The sequence below is a fragment of the Thrips palmi genome, unplaced genomic scaffold, assembly GCF_012932325.1.
Source record: "Thrips palmi isolate BJ-2018 unplaced genomic scaffold, TpBJ-2018v1 HiC_scaffold_12, whole genome shotgun sequence".
Classification (NCBI taxonomy): Eukaryota; Metazoa; Arthropoda; class Insecta; order Thysanoptera; family Thripidae; genus Thrips; species Thrips palmi.
Window position 1 is genome coordinate 3,920,496 of NW_023144623.1, and position 21,581 is coordinate 3,942,076.

General features: G+C 44.4%; 3 protein-coding genes across 5 annotated transcripts in view; 1 reads left to right on the top strand and 2 right to left on the bottom strand.

Moving 5' to 3' along the window:
* LOC117640020 (golgin subfamily A member 6-like protein 22) overlaps positions 1-21,581 on the top strand; it is a 125,357-nt gene that overhangs the window by 97,278 nt on the left and 6,498 nt on the right. The window lies entirely within an intron of this gene.
* Positions 1,612-4,975, bottom strand: LOC117640019 (zinc finger protein 236-like). Its single transcript, XM_034376197.1, has 4 exons — positions 4,626-4,975; positions 4,204-4,531; positions 4,084-4,121; positions 1,612-4,007 (listed from the first exon to the last, which is right to left on the bottom strand). Exons 1-4 carry the CDS (start codon positions 4,629-4,631, stop codon positions 2,343-2,345), a joined length of 2,037 nt encoding a protein of 678 aa, XP_034232088.1. The 5' UTR covers positions 4,632-4,975; the 3' UTR covers positions 1,612-2,342.
* LOC117640017 lies at positions 5,270-16,581 on the bottom strand. Of its 3 annotated transcripts, XM_034376195.1 has the most exons (13): positions 16,330-16,575; positions 15,436-15,646; positions 14,398-14,515; positions 14,052-14,131; positions 13,913-13,977; positions 13,566-13,822; positions 13,353-13,466; positions 13,140-13,262; positions 11,969-13,055; positions 6,243-6,530; positions 6,019-6,108; positions 5,811-5,932; positions 5,270-5,712 (listed from the first exon to the last, which is right to left on the bottom strand). In XM_034376195.1, the coding sequence occupies exons 1-13, from the start codon at positions 16,409-16,411 to the stop codon at positions 5,668-5,670; spliced, it is 2,682 nt and encodes an 893-aa protein (XP_034232086.1). In that variant the 5' UTR covers positions 16,412-16,575; the 3' UTR covers positions 5,270-5,667. The 3 variants fall into 3 exon arrangements, with proteins under 3 accessions (XP_034232086.1, XP_034232084.1, XP_034232085.1); XM_034376193.1 differs by lacking the exons at positions 5,270-5,712; positions 5,811-5,932; positions 6,019-6,108; positions 6,243-6,530 and having other exon boundaries at positions 6,977-13,055; positions 16,330-16,581; XM_034376194.1 differs by lacking the exons at positions 5,270-5,712; positions 5,811-5,932; positions 6,019-6,108; positions 6,243-6,530; positions 16,330-16,575 and adding an exon at positions 15,922-16,078 and having other exon boundaries at positions 6,977-13,055.

Here is a 21,581-nt window from a genome sequence, read left to right on the forward strand (position 1 = left end):
GGCGCGGGACTCTCTTTCCCACTGAGCCACCGCTACTCTTTCAAGCCCCGTGCATAGACTCAGACTGATGATACAGGAAGCGGTAACGAAGGAAAAGAAACAAGCGACTGGGTCTCGAACCCAGGTCCTTCCCTTAGTGGGCGCGACGCTCCAGCCCACTGAGCCACCGCTACTCTTTCGAAACAAGTGCCTAAACTCAGATTGACGGTGCGGGAAGCGGTAACGAAGGAAAAGAAACAAGCGCTTGGGAATCGAACCCAGGTCCTTCCCTCCTAGATGGGCGCGACGCTCTTGCCGACTGAATGTGATACCACATTGGTCGGTCGGTCGATCGAACACTAGCTCAACGCGAGGCAACTTCAGTCTAAGTTTGGGTGATCATACCGTGAGTGTCTCGGTGGCTCAGGGCGCAGAGGCAGCGGCCGCGTTAAGAAGTGAAGACGTGGGTTCGAATCCCAGGGACAAACTTATTTTCCTCGACTGACCGTTTAAATGGGGCAACAGTCTAAGTTTGGCCAGGCGGAATGTAAGCTGTCGGGTGGCTCAGTGAGCAGAGGTGTCTGCCGCGCTGAGAAGGACTTGGGTTCGATCCCAGCTATAAGAATATTTTCCTACGCCACAGACTGATGACATCTTATACCCGGTACCATCACTCTAAAATCGATCTCATCGACACGTAGTGTCTCGGTGGCTGAGATGGTAGAGGTGTCGGCCGGCGGGAGAAGTCTTGGGTTCGTATCCCAGATGAGTGAATCTTTTCCTCAGTTTACTTCTCATACCCGGTACCATCACTCTAAGATCGACCTCGTCGGCACGTAGTGGCTGGGTGGCTGAGGTGGTAGGGGTGTCGGCCGGCGGGGGGAAGTCCTGGGTTCGACTCCCAGATGAGTGAATCTTTTCCTCAGTTTACTTCTCATACCCGGTATCATCACTCTAAGATACGACGAGACAGATAGGTGTGTTGTCGTAGCTCAGGTGGCAGAGCGATGGGCCATGGAGGCCATGCGGCAGCGTTCCCGTTGGACCTGGTTCGCCACCAGCCAGGTCAGGTTGCTAACCCTTTATGATTGCCCCTACTCCCCTCTCCTTCTGGGAGGGGGGGTAGGGGGGGTGGGAGCCGACGGCGGGAACTCTTTTGCCTGTGCGAGGCAAAGACGCTCCTCTAGTAGCAGGGCCCGCGCCGTCAAGGTAGGCCTCCCATTTAGCCGCGCCGCCAACGTAGGCCACCCATGGCACGCTCCACTCTCCTTCTGGGAGGAGGCGACGGCGGGACTCTTTTGCACTATAGCGGCAGTTCGCCTTTTACTATCCCCGTTGGCCCCAGACACGTGGCGTACATGCGCCGCCAAGGTAGGCCACCCATTTGACACGCTGCTGCGACAATGTAGTACGCTTTAGCTAGCAGCAGGGATTTGAACCCCGACTAAGCAAGCAGGCCGTGCTTCTGAGCACTTTGGGCAGTTTAAATCTGTTCTAAGCTAGAGGGTTCAACCGAGGGCCCATTTCTTTCACAGTGTAGGAAAACTACTTTATGTTCTTGTTTTTGGTAACTTCTTGGTCTTTTATTTAACTTTTCATATGGTATGCTTCGGGAATTTTGTTTCAACAATATGTGTGAAAATGCTTTAATTTCTTTCACCCTTGTGCACACAGTTGCACCAATAATGTTAAGTGTCACACAGGACCTTTCCATAACTTGACTTATTGAACAATTTGTACTATAAATCATAATACCTCAAGATTAAAACCTCTTTTAAAAAGGGTTAAATTCAAGTGACTACTCTTTTTTGCAGGAAATGCAGACTAGAAAAGCACACGTGTTCATTACTTAAATGGACTACATTAATAGTAAGGTTTACAAATTTTAGTGGCGTTTTGACTGCATCCACAGTATTCTACCAGAATAAGACAAATTTAGTGGTGTGAGAGATGATAGATGTCAGCAATCTTATTACAGTCTCCTCTTGTTGAAATAGACAGAAAATACAATAGCATGAAATACATGCTGGAAAGGAGGAGGATAGAAGCGTCAATTTCAGTAACTTACAAAAAAAAATGGTAACTTTGTAATATCAACAACTTAAAATAAAAATCTTCGAGCTTCCCTTACACATTTTTCATTAAACTTGCGGTGCCCACAGAGAAGCAAACAAAATCTTTTCAGCATACATTCCATAACTACTTCAAAACTTTGAAGTTAACGCTGTTTACTGCTATCACAAGAAAAATAAGTTAAGAATCGAGGCGCTTGTCAGAAAAAGTCATTTTTGAAGAAGTAGACACAAGTTATTTTTTCTCCACAAACGATCAAAGGCAAAGGATGTAAATATATTTAATTCTTTTCAATTGTCCGCTAACTTGCTCCCCTCAGTCGTTAGCTTCTGTGATGAAATGCAAGAGTCAGTGGAATACCCCGCAGCACTGCATTTTTCATTGTGTAACTTTTCTGAAACAGATATTTGATCACTTTCAGGGAACCAGGATGCTTCAGCAGGTGCATCTATATCCTTTGCTTTCTGGCCTTCTAAAACAGGAGATATGTCCTTGCCAGATGATGCATAGAACCAATCTGACACAATGTTATTCTCATCATAGCTATCCTTATTGACTTGGACACTTGTAACACTGACAATTGCTATATTTTTAACAGAATCAGTTCCATTTTTGTTCAAACTTCCCGTCAAGTCAGGTTGAGAAGAAGTATTAATCCTTCCTAAACTTTCAGTGTTTTTTCCAGACTCGAACGTGCGGACTTCGCCTGATGCCAAACGAAATGTTTCTTGATTACTGTCTTCGTTTGGAAGCATGTCTTCTTCTAGAAGGGACGGCATATCCATACTTTGAACTAACCTACTTGAAGGCATTATGGAAGTGGGAGTGCTCACAGCATGATCAGTTATATTTTTTACTAGAATCTTGCGACCCCATGCTGGAGACGCTTTCTTACTATTGTTGCCTTTAGTCACAAGTTCAGGAGAGTTTTGAGCTACTTGGTTTGCTACTTCAGGAAATGGATCACACAAATCAGGCAAATCTAGGCAATTATTTTGCAAGCTAGAAGAGTGGTTCTCAAGGGCATTTTGGTTTGATGTATTCAAATTGTTCTCCTGGAGTTTGTTGATTTGGGTATCTATCACAGAGAATGAAGTATTGACTAAAGTAGAGGTCACTGGTGAATTGGTAAAAGTCACAGGAAATGAGAGACAAGTTGAATTGCTAGACTGATGAGACACAGCAGGGATGGAGAGCTGCTGCTCCATCATTGGCCCTCCATCCAAACAACTAGGAATTGACACAGTAATAGATATGGTTTGATCTCCAGCAGAAACGTTCACTTTTGATTCATTGAGCACACTTGAGTTCTGTGGAGAATTTTGAAGTGAGCCTGAGGCTGGAGCTCGGTGAGACAAATCGGAGCAGACACCATTATTCAGTAATGCTAACAGACAAACTCTTCCTTTCTGTTCTTCTGTGCACACTCCAACAGATCCGAGAGCTTGAGCTTGAGGTTCATGGTGAGACAACTCTTCAATGTCTTCAAACAATGATGAAGTTTGCACTACTGGTTCAGACTTAATCTCCAGCAAGGTACTCTCATTATTTGATTTACTCACATTTGGAGAAAGAGCAGAATTTGCTTTAGGCTTTGCTTGAGTCACAGTGTGCTGCTGCATATGAATGGCCAGACTTTCCTTGGTGGGAAAAGATTCTGAACAACACCCACATTTAAATTTTAATCCTTGACTAGAAGTTTCAGACACATAAGTCTTCACTGTAGACAAAACAGGTACTGAGGTAGCCTTGGTCTTGGAAGATATTTGCTTGTGGCGACTTAGATGCGCCATGAAAAGACTTAAGTTTGTGTAAGTGGCACCACAAATGGTGCAACAGTGTTGTTTACTAGACTCAGTTCGCTGTCTCTTGTGTGGTGTGGAATTTGGTGTCCATTCCTCATCAGACACTTCAATTATCTCTGGTTCATCTTGGACTTCCTCCACATGAGCATTCTGGGCACAAATTTTAAAAAAATAATTTATTAAATCAACTACAAAATACCTAATTTGAAAACATTTGTAAACATACCTCAGACTTCTTGGTAGTTGACACAGCAGTAGGTTCATCTAAAGAAAATATGGACGATGAGTAAAAATATGACAAGTGGGATGTATAGTACACTAAACATATCCATCATTTGCAACTCACCTAATTTATATTTAGTTTTTAGATGTTGCGTTAATGTGTATCGATGCTGACGAAGCTCAAGCTCTAAACGGTCCATGGTGTTTATAAGAGCCATACAATGTTTACATAATGCATCTTGAGGAGTGACAACAACTACAAATTCATCACCTATGTATCCACCAATTTTGGTTGGCAATGGAGAATGAGTATATTGAGTTCGTCCTGCCAACAGTGATGTGCTAAAGCGATGAGATTTGATAGGCTCATCGCAAACAAAGCACCGAGGTACCACATATGAACTTGTTGGCAACGATCCCGCTGGAACAGATCCAGCAGCTAGTTTCGCCCGCTGTGAGACAGAAAAATTTCCGACAGTGTTAACCATTTACTTGGGCTAGCATTGAACAGCAGAAATGTCAAATGACCAAAATTGAAGTACAAACCCGCATGTTTCCAGCAGAATAAACCAGGATTTAAAGTAAGCTTCACATAACTTGGAACCAAACAGATAGTACTGACATACTATTTTGATAAAGAGTGCATTGTATCAGACAAATCAGTCAAAAAGAGTAAGTAGGTGGGGACTTAACCTCCACAGGCAGAAGCCAAGTCAAATTTTAGATTCCTTTCAGGAATTCGGCTGCACCGGCAAATGAGACGATTGTGTTAAATCAATGACACATCCAAATTTTTGCCATAATAACAATTTCTCTCTGATGACAATGACTGCACAAAATATTTTTGATTGACGTAAAGTACACAAGTAGCTGGGAAAGACCGTGAAGCAGTAGCATTTCTTATCCGCAGGGTATACTGTGAATACGACCACAACTTCGAGGTGGTGCGAATACTTGGCCAGTTATTCATCCTCGTCGTGCGAATAACGACATTTTTATCTCTCGCGTTGAAATGCTTGGGTTGTACGGGAAGTCCCAACACGTTTGATTTTGGAGCCTCATGTTAAGTAGGTTCTGAGTACTTGATGTACATGAATAGGCTGTTTTGTTAGAATGTGCCAGTCGACGATTCACCTTCTTCGTCAGTTCAGTCTATTAATTGAGTTCAAAGGGAAAATAAGTGTGACAAATTTTGTATAAAAAATGTTTTGGTTTTTTTTATTAATTGTTTACAGCTTACGGACAGGGCAACAGGTTTCAAAGGCAAGTATAAATAAGGTGGGCATAGTTCTAGAGCTTCCAGAAAGCTCATAATACAAGGTCTTGCACACACAAGTTCAAGTTTAGTTTCAACTTGCAGCCACAATGACAGTTAATACTGAGTTCATTCCAAAGTACGTATAGTTGGTACGTACATTCAATCTCTTCAAATACAGTTTAAAAAAAACATAAATTAAAAAATGTAGCACAATGCTGATCAATTCATTCATTAAAAGATACAAAGTTCATTATTTTTGTAAATTTTTTTCACACAGGTAAGTTTACAGGCATGATAAGCAAATCATTTCTTAGGATGAAACACTTCAATTCACAGCACACTTTTCTTGGACTGCTGCTTCCTCATAGTCGCCATCTATTAACAAAAAGAAAAGCCATTCCAAATTGTAAGTCTCACAAAAACATTAGAATAATAATTTAAGTTTTGATTGATGTATTAATGTCACCACTTACCTTGCTTTTCACCTCCTGAATGGGATCTGGAAGTCGAATTCCCACTGCATCAGCAATGCTCCGGGTCAAAGGCATAGCACATATGGATGTGGCTTTGTGACGGGGTTTTTTCGGAACCACAACTATAACAAAGGGAATCAAAGGAAATCAACAAAATGGGTCAAACCACAGATACAATCAATTGCCGGATCTTAACCTTTTTACATACCATGATTTGATGGGGATGTGGTGCTGGCTACAGCTGTAGGTTGACTTGCATTAGAACCCCGTCTTTTAGGCGGTCGTCCTCGACGAACATCTGCATAGCAAAATAAAACCAAAATGAATGGGTCATGTAAACCATATATCCCTCCTTCAAAACACAATGTGAATTTTATAAAAAGAAAGAAGGAGTTCCGCTTATCCAAGGCTGTGATCATGAAGAAAACTTACCTGAGGCTGGTCGTTTGGGAGCTTTCGTGCTGGGTTGAGCCACTTCAATGCCAGCATCAACAATATTTTCATCATCTCCACTTGATGCATCGAATTCACCGGTCAAGTTTTCATCTAAACCACCACTTAAAGCTTTCTCCAGACCAAGATCGTCCAAACCCAAGTCCACAAGGTCTGATTCAAGGGCAGTTGATCCTAAACCAAGATCAGCTAAGACCCCACCACAAGTAGAATCAATAGTGGCTTGCTCACTTTGTCGCCTACTTGTTCTCGCATTTCTTTGTAAACCTGCCAATAAGAAAACACCTTTTAGTTCACAGTGACAGTAAAAAAAGAAAAAGCTTATGTGCATACACACTATAGGACCTCCAAAGGAAAGAGCAGAAGGACATTCAAATTCATATCACAGAATACAGGGACCGTCCAATACACCTTTTATGGCTGAACGTCCCAAAACACAATCCCCCCCCCCCCAAAAAAAAGAGAAAAGACAATAACAATGTACAAATAGAAGGCAAGTGGGAACTTCATCAATGTTCCACAGTATAGATTTAACTGAACTGTACAGAAGTAACCCATATCCAACAATGTTAAATTTACGCGCAACACCCTGTCATTTGTCTGTGTAAAGATGCTGATCACTAAGAAAACAAAAAAGAAGAAGAATTGAGGCTGTGTAGTTGAGATGTCTTACCTCTAAACAGAGATTGCATGAACATCAATGCCCATTTTGCCGTGGCAAAAGTGAAGAAATGTGGCTTGTGTGCATATTTAAGTAGATTTATGATTTCAATAAAATACTAATCCCAATTTAAAAATTATACCTCAAAGTAAAGATAAAATGAAGAGAAAAGACGTCTACAAATGCCCAGGTAGTAAGACTTGCCATCAAACTTTGCCAAAAAAAAAAAAAAAAAAAAAAAACCACAAAACAACTCTTCATAGCCAATAAAAATTAAAGCTAAAAAAATATATACCTCTAATCTCTTATATGTCAATGTTACATTAAAACAAAGTTAAATCACAAGAAAGAGTGATGATTAAATAATTTGCACTTCATTGCTAACACAAGGACGGCCACAATCTTGCAGAACGGCGACTTAGGAGGTGATCTGATGATGTTGAATGAAGCATTGTTGATCCCACGATGGATTGAAGATCAAAATATGATGCCAAAAGGACTTGGATTTTAAAAGCTTAGACTCAACTGTATTCAAGAAAAATCTATGATAAATTCTTGCATGGCCCAAGAGATTTTAAAAACTTAAATGTAACTGTATTCAAGAAATTTTACTGTAATGATAAATTCTAGCATGGCCCAAGAGACTTTAAATGTTATCGAGAATTTACATTAAGTTGACACTTTCGCAATAAGGTAAGAAATGGAAGTTCAAATGAAACGAGAATCAGTTAGGATGCTTATCTTCATAGAAGTGCTGATTAAAGATGAAGTGCAGGCAGGATCCTCTTGAGGTCATTTGATTCCAAAGGAAGAAATACAGAACTGTTAGGAGGTTTCTGAACTGATGATGAAAATTTGTCAGAAGGACTTGGATTGTAAGAGGAATGCAACTTTAACTTAATTAAAATGAAAACCAATGTACAACAAATTCTTGACTGACTTAAAAGATGAAAATTGTCTGGGATAAGATTTGAATTGATGCTTTGTAATAGGAATAGATTAAGGCAACAAATGAATTCAAGCAAAACTTAATGGGAATCAATTATCAATTAGGATGAAATCTTCGCATTGGTGCTGATGAAGGATGAAGCGTAGGCAGGCTCTTCTTGGAAGTCATTTGATTCATAAGCAACAAAGGGAGAATATTTGAGAACTTTGCAGAAGTAACTGAACTTAATTTTGATTGAAGTTAATGAACTTGTTAAACACAAACCAAAAGCTTATGTTCCATCTGATGTGGTTTAAAATATTTAAACGCAAAAAATTAACCAAACCAAAGAGAATTAAATATTTAGTTTGAAAACAAGGAAGCTACTTTAGACTTTGATGTTATCTTCTTGGTGGTGATGTCACTGTGCAGGATGTTGCAGAGTCTGTCTTCCCAGAATTTGATACAGGCAGCAGGTCAAATATAATTTTAACATTACAAAGATCAAGAAAATAAGCGAAGTTTTGTTCTTTACTAGGATGCAAATGAAAAGAGATGAAATTCAAAAGTTTTAAAAACTCAAAAGCTTCAATTTTGATTTCAAAACAAAAAGCATGTAGCTTCTTTTGAAAGGTTTGTCCTGAAGTTATTCTGAAGGAATTCTTTTGATTTGCTGTAGCCAATGACACAGAAAAATATGAATCATGTCATCTGACTAAAAAATTAGGGTTGACAATTCCCTAACTCAGAATCTGCTCAAGAAAGACAAAACCAAAATCCTTCTTGTATTAAACATATTACAAAATAGTTGTGCACTTCTTAATAATTCTTAACAACGAGAAGAAGAGAGCTCAAGCAAGGAGTACTATGAAATATACACAATTGTACATCCTTTCGCAGCTTAAACATGTACATGAGGTAGACACGTCTTAGAGATCAGTATAGATCAATGTGGAATGGTATAACATAAGGAACACCTTTCCTAATCAGCATCACAAAGTGCAAGTCACAACTTTAGAGGGACTGTCACTGATCTTGAAGTTAACAATGCTACAATTTGAACACAGACTTAGTGGAGTCAAAAGTGGTAATATCAACATCAAGAGTACAGACCAAATGCCATTGGCAGGATCCAACCACATACAGTAATTTTTTTGTAAAAAGTTGTATGAAACATTTTTTTTTTAACAATGTGATGTTTTGACATGATTGTTTGGCTCATAAGGAACTTCAAAGACAGCTTCATATATATTATATAAAATCTAATTTAAACAGAATTACACAACATTCAATTATCAACATCAGACAGTTGATATTATTATAAATACCCCGTACAAACCCCACAATTTGTAAGATTCAAACAAAAAACTTTCTGAACAGAACCACAACTAGACAAAACTTCCCCTACAGCATAAAAAGTAAACTTGCAGTAGTTATAAGAACACTTCCGTTAATAAAGAGCTGTATATTTTTCATTTGGATCAATCTTTTATATCTGAGAAATAGAAAAGAGACAAATTAATTTCACTGCAAAAAAGAGCTGCAAACTCCTGTCTCTGTGGTTAGTTAAAAGGATATTTTTCAAATAAGAGACTGCAGTGAAACTAAGCTTTAAATAAAGTCTATGTTAACACAGTTCCACCATAAGGGGAGTGCATTAACCAACAACTGAGCAAAGGCTCTACGGCAGTTTGATATTTCTTCAGACATTTTTAAAATCACTAATATTAGGGAAACTAAATCAAAACTAACAGCAACTCCCTGTCTTTTAAATAAGACCCATATATTAAACATTCGAATACTGAAAAGAAAAAAATGTACAACACAATATTTAAATATAAACCCTGACTTAACAATAAAGAAAAGAATACAAATTAACTTTACTTAAAGCTAAGATCCCTGTGTTCTCCAAGCAAAACTCATCAAGTTGAGTCTAACAACAAACTACACCTAAAATATATGACTAACTTGCTGGTTTTTGACTGAGGATCACAGAAATACCTTATATTGACATTGCACCATTTTCAGGATAAAACTCTGGGTCTCCTAGGAAAAGGAGGCTATAAACAATAAAATACAATACACAACTCTCTTTTATACAAAACCAAAACTGGAGCTAAGTACCGGTTTGCATCTACCTACACATTAGGTGATAATTTTGCTAAAGGCCAAACCCCACAGAACCAATGCAGTGCTATCTAGCCACAGGCTTCTGCACAGACTTCTTACGGCGTTTCACATCATCAACAGTGAAGGACTGGGCATCACTACCAGCAGCAGCTGTATATTGTCTTGGCAATGTCGATGAGCTTCTAGTGCGGCGACTTGCAGCAGAGGCTTTTGCTCTTTTAGGTGTGCTGAGAGCAACTTCTGGTTTGGGCTTTGCACTTGTTCCAAGAATTGATTTAACACTGTGGCTTAAACTTGTTCCTTTGTAAACATCAGGAAAGCAGTATGGGCAATACTTGAAGCCTGTTGCAGAAGCACTTTTGCATTTTCCACAACAGGTTTTAGCACAAACCAAGCACTTTGGCTGTTTGTCAGCAAACACATGAGAGTTCAAGACACTGAAGTCATTTACAGTAGATAGGCTGTTATTAGTGCTACGCCCAGTCAAATAGCATGTTCCCTCACAATTTTCAGAAAAGCAGATGCTGCATTTTGATGCAGTTGTCTTGCATAGACCATTACAAGAGGGAATTTTACAAAGTCCACAACGTGCTGTCTTCCGATTACTTGGTGCTGCAGTAGAGCATCGTGAATGACTTGTCATACACTTTCCATTGCAGCCTGGGGACTTGCATTGGAAACATTTCAAAACAGCCTTGGAAGGGCTGTTAAAATGAACCCTCTGATTCTTCACCCCTTCGCTTGAGCTTTTGTTTAGCTTGCAGCGGCCATCACATTTCACATTGTTGCAATGTTGACAGAAAACAACGCCTGGTCTTGTTTTGAGAATCCCATTTGGCTTGTTACTCGACTCTGTTTTCACTTTGTTGGTCACTGAAACTTCTCGTTGGACAGTGTAGTGGTGCACTGTTTGTGGAACATTCTTGCAGGAGCCACTGCAATGTTTCACTCCACAGCATTTCACAGAAGACTTGCTTGGAACATACACATTCTTGCTATTTTGGCAAATACCTTGACAACCAACACGTTTGCACAGCTTGCATAGTGAACTTCCATCAGAAATGTTATCCGCTCTTTTGTTACCAAAGTTTGGCCCATCAGTTTTGGCTGTTATCTTGTTTGAACTCATATCAATGGGTTTGTCTCTTGGATCTTCATGAGTTGCTGAGGCAGTTGCCCTGTCCTTCACTTGGGTTGCAGTAGGGATGCTGGATCGCCCACTAGGCCAACTATACTGACTGTTCATAACAATGACACTTTTGCTCACTCCTTGAACCTGGGCAATGCTCAACATGGGAGCCGACGGATACGATGGTTCACTATTTACATTCCTACTATTGACACTAGCTAAATCAGGAACAGAAGCTAAAGATTTACGTTTCTTAAGTGGTAAATTTAAATTAGCAGCTAATTTGGATTTACATTTTGCCTCAGCCACTGAAGCTTCCCTTACACGAACTGCTTCCTCTGCTAGAATCTTAAGATTATCCGACCCTTCTAACAATGAATTATTACCATTACCATGTGATATTGCTATTGGTGGTGGGGGAAGAGAGTTGGAAGATGGGGGTACAGATTGAGATGGTGGTACAGTTTGAGACACTGCCACAGTTTTAGATGGTGGAATAGTTTGAGACAGTGCTACAGTTTGAGATGGTGGTATGGTTTGTGACATTGCTGCAGTTTGAGATGGTGGTACGGTTTGAGACAGTGCTGCAGTTTGAGATGGTGGTACAGTTTCTGAGATTGCCGCAGTTTGAGATGGTGGTACGGTTGGTGACTGTGCTGCAGTTTGAGATGGTGGTACAGTTTCTGAGATTGCTGCAGTTTGAGATGGTGGTATGGTTGGTGACTGTGCTGCAGTTTGAGATGGTGGTACAGACCGGGAACGAATGTGAGCTGCATAAGCAGCCTTGTACCGGGCTAACACATCAGACCGAACACGCAAAACTTTACCCCCACATGAAATATTATGCCACAACATACCTTGAGTTGATCCCTTTCCAGACTTTAAGTCATGTCCCAGTTTAGGCTCCTCGTTGTCCTCTGGTGTGGTTTTGGATTCCACACCACCATAGCACGATGTTAGATCAGAGGTTGAGCTTGTTCCAGAAGACTGATTGATGATGGTGCTCTGAATTGATGCATAATCTGGCACACCAGTCCATCTAAAACTCCTGAAGTCTTCCTCATCCTCTTCAAGAAGGGGACTGCCTTGGAAAGGCAGAGATCCAGTCACATCTGTGCGTCGATACATCATTGACGGTTGATCCTCAAAACTACGACAGGTGAATAGATCATCACGGAACATGTTGAAATCTGAGAATGGAGACTCGAAGACACCGCCTCCATCATCTGCAACTGGATCACTTCCAGTGAACAGCAGAAGGTCTTCTTTGGAAGCTTTGTCCGATCTTAATTCTTCGTCTATGTTCAGTGACGGCTTCAATTGTAATGGGAGGCTTACATCCGTAGAAATTTGCCGTGATTGCAAAATTTCAACAGATGAATCACACTCATTGGTGTCAAGGTGGGAGGTTTGAACAGTGCCTGCTTTAGGGCTGACTGAGGAGGAAGCAACAGCTTCATTGTCAGACCCTGGCTGAGTGTAAACCAAAGATTCTAGAACAGAATGCTGCCTACTACTGGTGGGCAACTCAGATTCACATACATCAGCTTTTGAATGGCCATGCCCTCCTCCCACCTTGTTAACCTGCTCCATCATGAACACAGACCCCAAACAACAGTCCTGTACACCCTTGGCAGGACTCGAGGCAGGTATAGGATCGACTACACTTTCAGTCTTGATCATCACAAATTTAGTAACAGGTACAGGTTCCTTCTTCTTTCTAATGTCTTTTCTTTGATTTCTATCTGAGGTGTCTATTCCAGAGTCAGGGCTGTCATGGGGCTTATCCTTTTTTGAAGCCTCGTCACCCAAACTTTCATTTCTTTCTTCCTCATGAACTTCACTAAACATATCAGACTCTCCCAGCAAATTACTGCTGGAATCACCATTTGAGATTGTACTCCAGATATCATTGATAAGACTACAGCTGCCACTCTCTTCAGCCTATAAAATTAACAAAAGAAAATAAGTAGAGTTAGTACAAGTAATTAAAAATTACCAATAATAAGATGATGAACGACAGTTTACATCATTATTTCTGTGTGAAGAACGTGAGGATATTAGAAAAGGTTTTTCAATCTCTTCAGAGACAGGAATATTGCGTCGGTAAACATTAGCGCGGTTAGTGTCTTTACAGTACCGGAAAAAGGCCTGCAAAAATAACAAGGTAAAAACAAAACATGAACATTAGAGAATATTTAAGAGAAAATCTAAATTGAAGAGGGATTCCATAAATCTTACATAGCAAGCGCCTTTCACACTAAAATTTGCTCCAAGATAAAAAAGTGTACAGTTTTTCTTGTTCTTTGGAACTCTGGGTAATACTTCTGTATTATGCTTGGCTATATCATGATCCTACCAACAAAAAAGATAATTAGATGAGCATGCACGTACATTAGATAAAAAAACAGCAACGAAAGAAATCAATGAAACGATCAGCAAAAAGTACTGCACCAGGAAATATTCCGGAGGGGGATGCAAACGTTGAGCAGCAAGTTTATTGATAGCACGACGCTCTTCCACATCTTCTACAACATTCTTCCACAATTTAAATGAAAGGAGGAATCTCACATATGTCAGTTCAGCAAGTGGTCTTCTTACCACTAGTTCTGACAAAATCTTCCTGAGGAGAGGCACACAAACTTTCTTGGAATGCTTATTAATAAGTTTGGTTTTTAAGAGAGCATCAAGTATGTGATCTTCTGAATGATCTGAAATAAATGACATATTAAAAATTTCTAAAAACTTAAAAGACACTGACTATTTTTTAATCAATAGTTCTCTTCAATAAAATAACTCACCAAGGAAAGTATACAGAGATGTAGAGAGCTTATTGGTAACTGTTTTTTCTGTGTCTTTCCCTCTCCTAGAAAATTGAAACACATCTATAAAGCGGTTCTCACAGAAGATAAGTTAGTAGGTATTTACAGATATTCTTACCTTGAAGCAGTTATTTCCAAGTCCAGGTACATAGCCACAAGTTCTGTCATCTTATCATAGTAAAAGGCATTTTCCAGGGGCTGCAGGGAAAAATGCAAAACAGAAACATTAAAGTTTAGACATAGAAGTAATTATAACTAGATGATAGATTCCATGTTGAGTATCCTAGAGGTACAAAACAAAGCAATGGAGACAGATCATGCTCTATGAAATTGATGAGCAGCTGGTACAGACTGAGCAATGAGAGACTTAATGCATATTTTTATAAACTAGGAGCAAATAGACTTCCTGCTTTGTGCTACAATAAGTTAAGCCAGCGCTTGAGATATTGCTAAGATCATCTCACCTCCCTAATGTCCATGTAGAGCATATGGAAGAAGATCATAGTGTCGTTGATGTTCCGCTTCAACTTGGCGGCTTTGTTGGGCAGCTTGTGGCAGTCCAGGTAGTGTGCCGTCACATGCCTGTGAGCACAGAGTATGACATGATAGTTTGAGAGCATTCATAAATCAAAATTCTCAAACTTTCAAGTCCACTCCAGGAAAATGTTGTACATGGCTAAGCTTTGCTTAATGTCATTGTACAAGCATTTCCAAAGACAATGAGAGGACCTAACATTTTGATGAACAGTATCTACTACAGAACTTACAGTAAAAAAAAAATGAAAAAGGAAACAAAATACAAAAAAAAAAAAAAATTTAGTATGGGAAAAAAATTTGACATGGAATTTTGTTTGGTGCTTGCTGTAGATATGATAACGCAGAGAAAGGAATGAGGATTTTGAGATAAAATAATTGGTTTGAAAAGGGAAAGAAAGGAGAGGGGAGAGAGCAATGTTCCATCTAAAAAGCTCCACTGATACAGAACTAAAATTTTTCAAAGATCTATTTATCTACCGCATGTTGGAAAAGCTTCCTATGAGCAATGTGGATAATTTACTCTAGCTTGTGAAAGTTAACTACAAAGTCTGTAATGTCTGTAATAATCATGCATCTCTTTGAGAATTATTTTTATTATTATTATTATTAGGGAGAAAAACCTGTGCTCTAAACAAATAACAGGTTTGAACTTTGAATAATAATTTATGTTGGCTATTGGTTTAGAACTTGTGAGGAGGAGTGTTCATGGATGGAAAACAGTTTGTACTTTGATTGATGCTTTCAAAAAAAATTAAGAGACCACTTAGGGATTTTAGACCAGAAAAAGTCAAACTGAAGGACACATTAAAGTATTATGTTCGTAACTCTTTTTGAGTTTGGCAGAATAATACAAGATGGACTTCTGAAATAAGTGAGTAAACTTGAGCTACCCTGATCATTGCCGGTAGCAAATCTTTAAGGCAAAATGCACAAAGTACATGAGAATAAAATAAATGTTTACTTACTCTAAGTAAATGGCAAGAAGATCATCCAACTGTTTCATACTCTTGGAGCCAATTGCTGAACGGCAATGTTTAGAGAAAGCAGTCAGCCATGGGAAGTTCTTCTCCGGACCCTGTTCCGCAGGGCCGTTCTTCTGGCCCTCCAGACTCGCTTGGCTGCCAGCATCACTGCCAGCACTCGAACAATTCAGCCGGCTGACCAGGGCTGAGACACCTGCGCACAAGAAAAGAAAACATTATGATACATGTGTCGGCACAACAAGGTGGAGCGCAACCAATCGTACTGGAACTCGGCAAAGAGAGTGATGTGAGTGTTTCGAGAAACCAGACAGTTCCCACATGTCAGTGGGTATCGGAATATGACAGGTACATTTAAGACGGCACCACAGAAACTACAACCAGGACAGAAAACACCTGCCCTCCAAAAACACCCAGAACGCGTCAAAGTGGTCGCAATCAACTTGAAACTAGTACAGTGTACGGCCGTACGTCACAGCTGTCAAGTCGCATGGCGACGGCGCCACTGGATGTGGAGTGGCGATGGCGGCGGATCGATTTAACCTCAACGCCGCGACGCAGCCTCGGCACGCAAGTCCCCTCGCGGGGCGCAAGGAGCAAGCGGCCGAGGACCGCGACGACACAAATGCGACCAAGCCGCGTGACCGCCTCGCGGTTCGGCCCTGGGAGCAGCGCGCCCGTTCCGGACCAAACAAGCCCGGAGAGAAACCGATGCCATGGCGGGTGTCGGGCGGGACGCGAAGAGGTTAAGCGGACCGCAGGCAAAGCGCGCGGCCCCTGCCACCACACTGGCAAATCCCAGCATCACCGCACCACTTTTCCAACCGTTTCCACCAAATCGGGCGAGCTGGGGTCAAGAAATCGCGCGTCGAAACTCACCCAAGGGATGCTCAGCCTCATCCTCAACAAGCTCGAAACTTTCATTTGTAAAGCTCGGTACACGCGTTTCAGAAGCATTCATTTTTACAGCAAGCGTTAAAACAGACTCATGGAATAATTAAAATCACAAGGGTGTCTAAAACATAGAGGTAAATAAGTTAAAAACGAAAGCATGTCCGTCGACATACATTTCGCTTTGTTATGGTTTGATTTTGTTTCTAATAAGACTGGGTGCGTTCCACGCGGCGGCGCGAGGTTGCCAGACGGCGGGGAGTGAAGTGGTCGGCGCGGTCGCTTTCCAGTGCAGCGGCGACCACGTCCGCGTGGCGCGCAATTTCAAACCCCGGCGCACTTGCAGTTCGTTTTTAGTTTGAGCGGAGGCACACCCGTGTCAAATATCCACCCGGTTGGATTACGCTTGGACTTTTGGGGGGAATTCAACTGTAAGCTGCGGCTCCACGCGTCAGAAAATTAGTTTGCGTCAAACAGTGACGTCAGCTCTGTCGCGAATGTTTGATAAACCGGCAGCCCGACTGAACTAAAAGAAAAGCCCGTTAGTCTTGGGACAAGTTGTCCAGTTTCAAACTTCCGAAGGCGACTGCTCCGGGCGACCAGGCGGGTTCGGGTAGGGGTCACGGCTGGTCGTTTGCGAGTGTACGTACTAGCAGGACTAGCAGGACGGCACGGCCGAACGGGAACTGGGAAGTCATTACCGTGTCAACATGACACAAACTCGACACTAAGCGACACTTTCACTTTTGGTTGAAAAGCGCCCCCCCCCCTCTTCCCTTCCCCAGACAGGAGCGCGCCAAAACGATTAGCAGCGAACGAGTCACAATAATTTTCCCCTGTAAGTTGTCATCACTCAGCTTCGGCGGGTTTCGGATCGGCCACTGCAAGAGACTACAGTCCTCGACTGCATTATCTCGACATAACGAGGGACTCTAGCGTATGTCCTGGAGTGCCCGCAGCCCGCAGCCACCGGATTCTCTAAAAGGGGTTGCCGCTGCATACTATGATACCGCCGAGAGTCGTTTTCGTCGCTCTGTCTCTCTCGCTCTCAAGGGCCATCCCATTGGGGTTTTGGGTGCGAGAGAGACAGAGCGATGACGGAACGCGGAAGTGGGGGGGGGGGGCATCACGCATGATGCGTGGCGGTGGGGCCACTGGGTGGGGCGAGGCAGAGGCGACAGTTAACAAGGGTCATAGACGGATCCAATTGGGAACGCTTGATTTGCTTGATTTAACGCGTTCTGGCGCGGTTCGCGCGGCTGAGCGATTCAGAAGAGTCGTTTCGTCGCTCTGTCTCTGTCGCGCTCACGGGGCTCTCCGTAAGCGAGCGAGAGAGACAGAGCGGCAAACCGCTCTTCTGACTGAATCCGGAGAATCGTTCGTCAGAGGCGGGGAAGACCGGGAAGAGAGGGGAAGGCGGTTTCAGCTTCTTCGAGCAGCAGCAACTTTTTGGGCTTTTGGTCGTCTTTCTCTCTCTCTCTCTCTCTCTCTCTCTCTCTCTCTCTCTCTCTCTCTCTCTCTCTCTCTCTCTCTCTCTCTCTCTAAATAATTTTAAAAACTAAACTCTCTCTCTCTCCACGTGTCCTAAAAGGCGCGGATCCATGCTTTTTGTGCGAAGATGGGGTAATGTAGCGCCTTTTGCCTATCTGCATGGGCCAAGTAGGAAGGTTTGCCTACCTTCCCGGCGGTCCACCCAGCGAGCGGAACCTTACCCCCATTGGGCCATCCCTCTCCCTTTTCCCTCTGGATCCGCACCTGCCGTGAGATCCCTGCAGGTGCGGGACAGCGGGATTTAGGACTCTTGCCGTGTTGCCTATGACGCTGCTGGAGCATTCTGGCGGCGAGCTCGAGGGAACGGAAGGGGAACGGAAAAGGGGGGGGGAGGAGGTCTTCGGACTTTCGGCAGAGGCTCGCTCGCAAGCGAGGCTAGAAGAAGTCGACGTGGCTGTGAGCTCTCTACTCGCCCTCCGGGGCGGTCAAAACACGTGTCCTAAAGGCCGCGGATCCATGCTTTTTGTGTGAAGATGGCTAATGGGTTTTTCCCTCCCCTGCAGGGGCCCAAATTGGGGGTTCCTTTGGGTTTCCCGACCCAGCGAGGGACCTTAACCGCGTTGGGCCACCCCTTCCTTTTCCCTCTGGATCCGCTTCTCCCGGGGCCCTGCGGGTGCGGACAGCGGGATTTAGGACTCTTGCCGTGTTGCCTTACGCTCTGGAGTTCTGGTGAAGATCCCCAAAGGTAGGGAAGGTCCGGGATTAGAGGGGGGGGGGAGGCCCTTTCGGACTTTCGGAGATCTCGTCCAAGCGAGGTTAAAACGAATTTGTGTGGCTGTGAGCATCGCACACCAGAAGACCGGTGCAGGCTTTCAAAACATCGTGTAGCTGAGTCGAAGGGATGTAACCAAACGTGTGACCCACCAATTTGCTCTCCGAAGAGGAACATATTGTGGGTCACACGTTGGTCGAGCTGTTACGACTGTGGACCAAAACGCGTCTAGAGTTTTAGCCGGTTTTAAGCCGACTGAAAGGGGTCTTCTGCTGCCCACTGTGCGTCAGCTCGGGTATTCACAGCATTGTTCCCCCTTTTCCAGAGATGATAGTTTTTGGCAGCGTGCCGAACCCTCCCACCAATTCCTCAGCTAGTTGGCCGTAGTTGGCCGAGATGGTAGCGCGTCGCGCGGGGAGCGATTTAGGCACTAGAAGAACAGTCAGAGGGCGGCCGAGGAGGTCAAGGAGGGTGGTAAAAGGGGGGGGGGGAGTTGCAACAGCACAGTGGGGGCACCACCGCCAGCTGCAGCAGACTGATTCCGCGAGAGTCGTTTTCGTCGCTCTGTCTCTGTCGCACCTGCACGGGACGCGGCATGCGTGCGAGAGAGACAGAGCGACGAGACTCGGAATCAGTCAGCTGCAGCTGGCGCTGCGCGAGCTGTCACCAGCTGCAGCAACGGGTGTCCTGGGCCCCTCCCACGGCCCTGCCCCTCGGCCCCGCAGGGCCCCTCGGAGCTGCACTGTGCACGCGGTCACGGAACCCGGTCTTGCCCCCTTCCCCCCCCCCCTCTCTCTCCTCTCCTCTCTCTCTCTCTCCGGCGCCACGCTCCGCCACGCTCCGCCACGCTCCGGCGCCACAGCCCGTGCGAAGCGCGGCGCGTCCGTCACGGTACTCCTGCTGGAGCGCGGCGTCGCGGCACTGGAAGAAAAGAACGGCGCTCCGTGCCGCCTCCGTCTCTCTCTCGCACCTGTGCGGGGCGCCCCGTGAGTGCGAGAGAGACGGAGCGACTGAGAGTGACTCTTTGCGGGCTCAGGCGACGCCGCGCGGACCGCGGACCAAAGAGCGCGGTGCGGAAATATTTGGCGGAGCGGCACCGCCGCACCACGGGCACCCGCCGCGACTGGCGCCCGACAGTGGGCCAGAAGACTGGCAGTGGCGGTCGAAATCTCGGACGCGTTTTGAGCTCCAGAGTCGCTGTGCAGGACTCGAACCGAGCGTGTGACCCCACCAATGGATTCCTCGTTCGGAGAGCAATCCATTGGTGGGGTCACACAAGGGGTCACACGTTCGGTGCGGGTCCCATTTTGCGACTCTGGAGCTCAAAACGCGTCTGGAGTTTTGGCCGCCGGCACCGGTCTTCTGGCCCACTTGGTGGGGACTGGAGGCCCGGTTTCAGTGGAAGCCGCGACGACCCCGCCAGTCTCGTGTGTCACGCGAGGGCGGACAGGTGCGCGGGGTCTTGATGAAATGAATCCGAAGAGGGGCCCCGGCCCCCCCACGCCCCGGCCGGGTACGCCCTACCCCCCCGCCCCCCGCCCCGCCCCGCCCCGCCTCGCCCTGCCCCGCCCCGCCCCGCCCCGCCCCGCCCCGTCTCGCCACGCACCATCTCGTCGTGCGCGCTGTCTAGATTCGCGTTATTTATAGCTCTCCAGGAGGACGCCTCTCCCGGACACTAATATCGTGGCCGCCGGCCCCTGCTTCGCCCTGCTTGCTCGCTATATAGAGCGATCGCCCCGTCTCTCTCTCTCTCTCTCTCTCTCTCCCCTCTCTCTCTCTTCTCTCTCTCTCTCCTCGTGCAACGTCCCATGAGTGCGAGAGAGACAGAGCGACGAGTGTATTTCTGCGAAGCGAGGCGGGTTGCCTGACTTCTCCGGTTCTAGTTTTGTCCGGCTCGTGTGGCCGACGCTGGTTGGTGTGCACTCTTAAAACCTTACGAAGTATTTTGAGCATACATATAACAAACTAAAATACTTTGTTATACGAAAAAATAGTTTGAAAATTACGAAGTATTTTCTTTGTAAGCTTACGTATGCCAAAATACTTTGTTATACAAACTACTTTTCTTTGTAAGGCCCAAAATAGTTTGTAAGGTTTTCTCAGTGTGTCTTTCGACATTGCTTCCCGTCTTTCTCGCACTCACGGGGCGTGTCGAAGGGTGAGAGAGAGAGAGAGAGAGAGAGAGAGGGAGGGGAAGGGGGGGAGAGGGGAGAGAGAGGAGAAGAGAGAGAGAAAGAGAGAGAGAGAGACGAGACTCGGTTTCGGAAGCAGCCCGCTGGGAGCGACCGGCGATCTCGTGTCGCACGCGCACCTCTGGGAAAGGGCGCCGGGAAACTCGGAAAGGAAAGATGTCGCTGGTCATCGCTCTGTCTCTCTCGCACTCATGGGGCGTCCCGAGTAGGTGCGAGAGAGACAGAGCGACGGAAACGACTCTTGGAATCAATCCTGCAGAAGGGAGCGGACGAGGGCCGAGACAGGTAATGCGACGGTAATGCGTGTCAAAACGTCATATCGGTGCCAATGACCTGTCAAAGCGACGAGGCTTGCAGTGGCGTGCATCGTTACGATAACCATCGCGACTTCTCGTGGCGCGGGTATACACTGGTAAAACAAAGGCATAAAATCCACGCCCCTGAGGGCGTAACAGTCTTTGACGCCCGCTTCGAGGGCGTAATGAGGTAATGAGGTAATGCCTACGGAAGGGCAGTAAAATTCTGCCTGAAAGTCCACTAAACCGATTCACGCCCCTTCCAAGGACACAAAATGGGCCCACGCCTTTCCAGGGGCGTTAATCTTATACGCCCTGCACCAAAAAATAACTTCCGGATTATAAATTCGAAGTTTTTTTTTTAAGAAAAATTTGCTTTTGATTCAACCTTTTTTTTTTTGTATGAAGAAATTTTTTTTTTCGTATCAAGATGATATTTTAACAACAACAAAAATAACAAGAAAAAAGTTTTCTTTTTTCAATATTTTT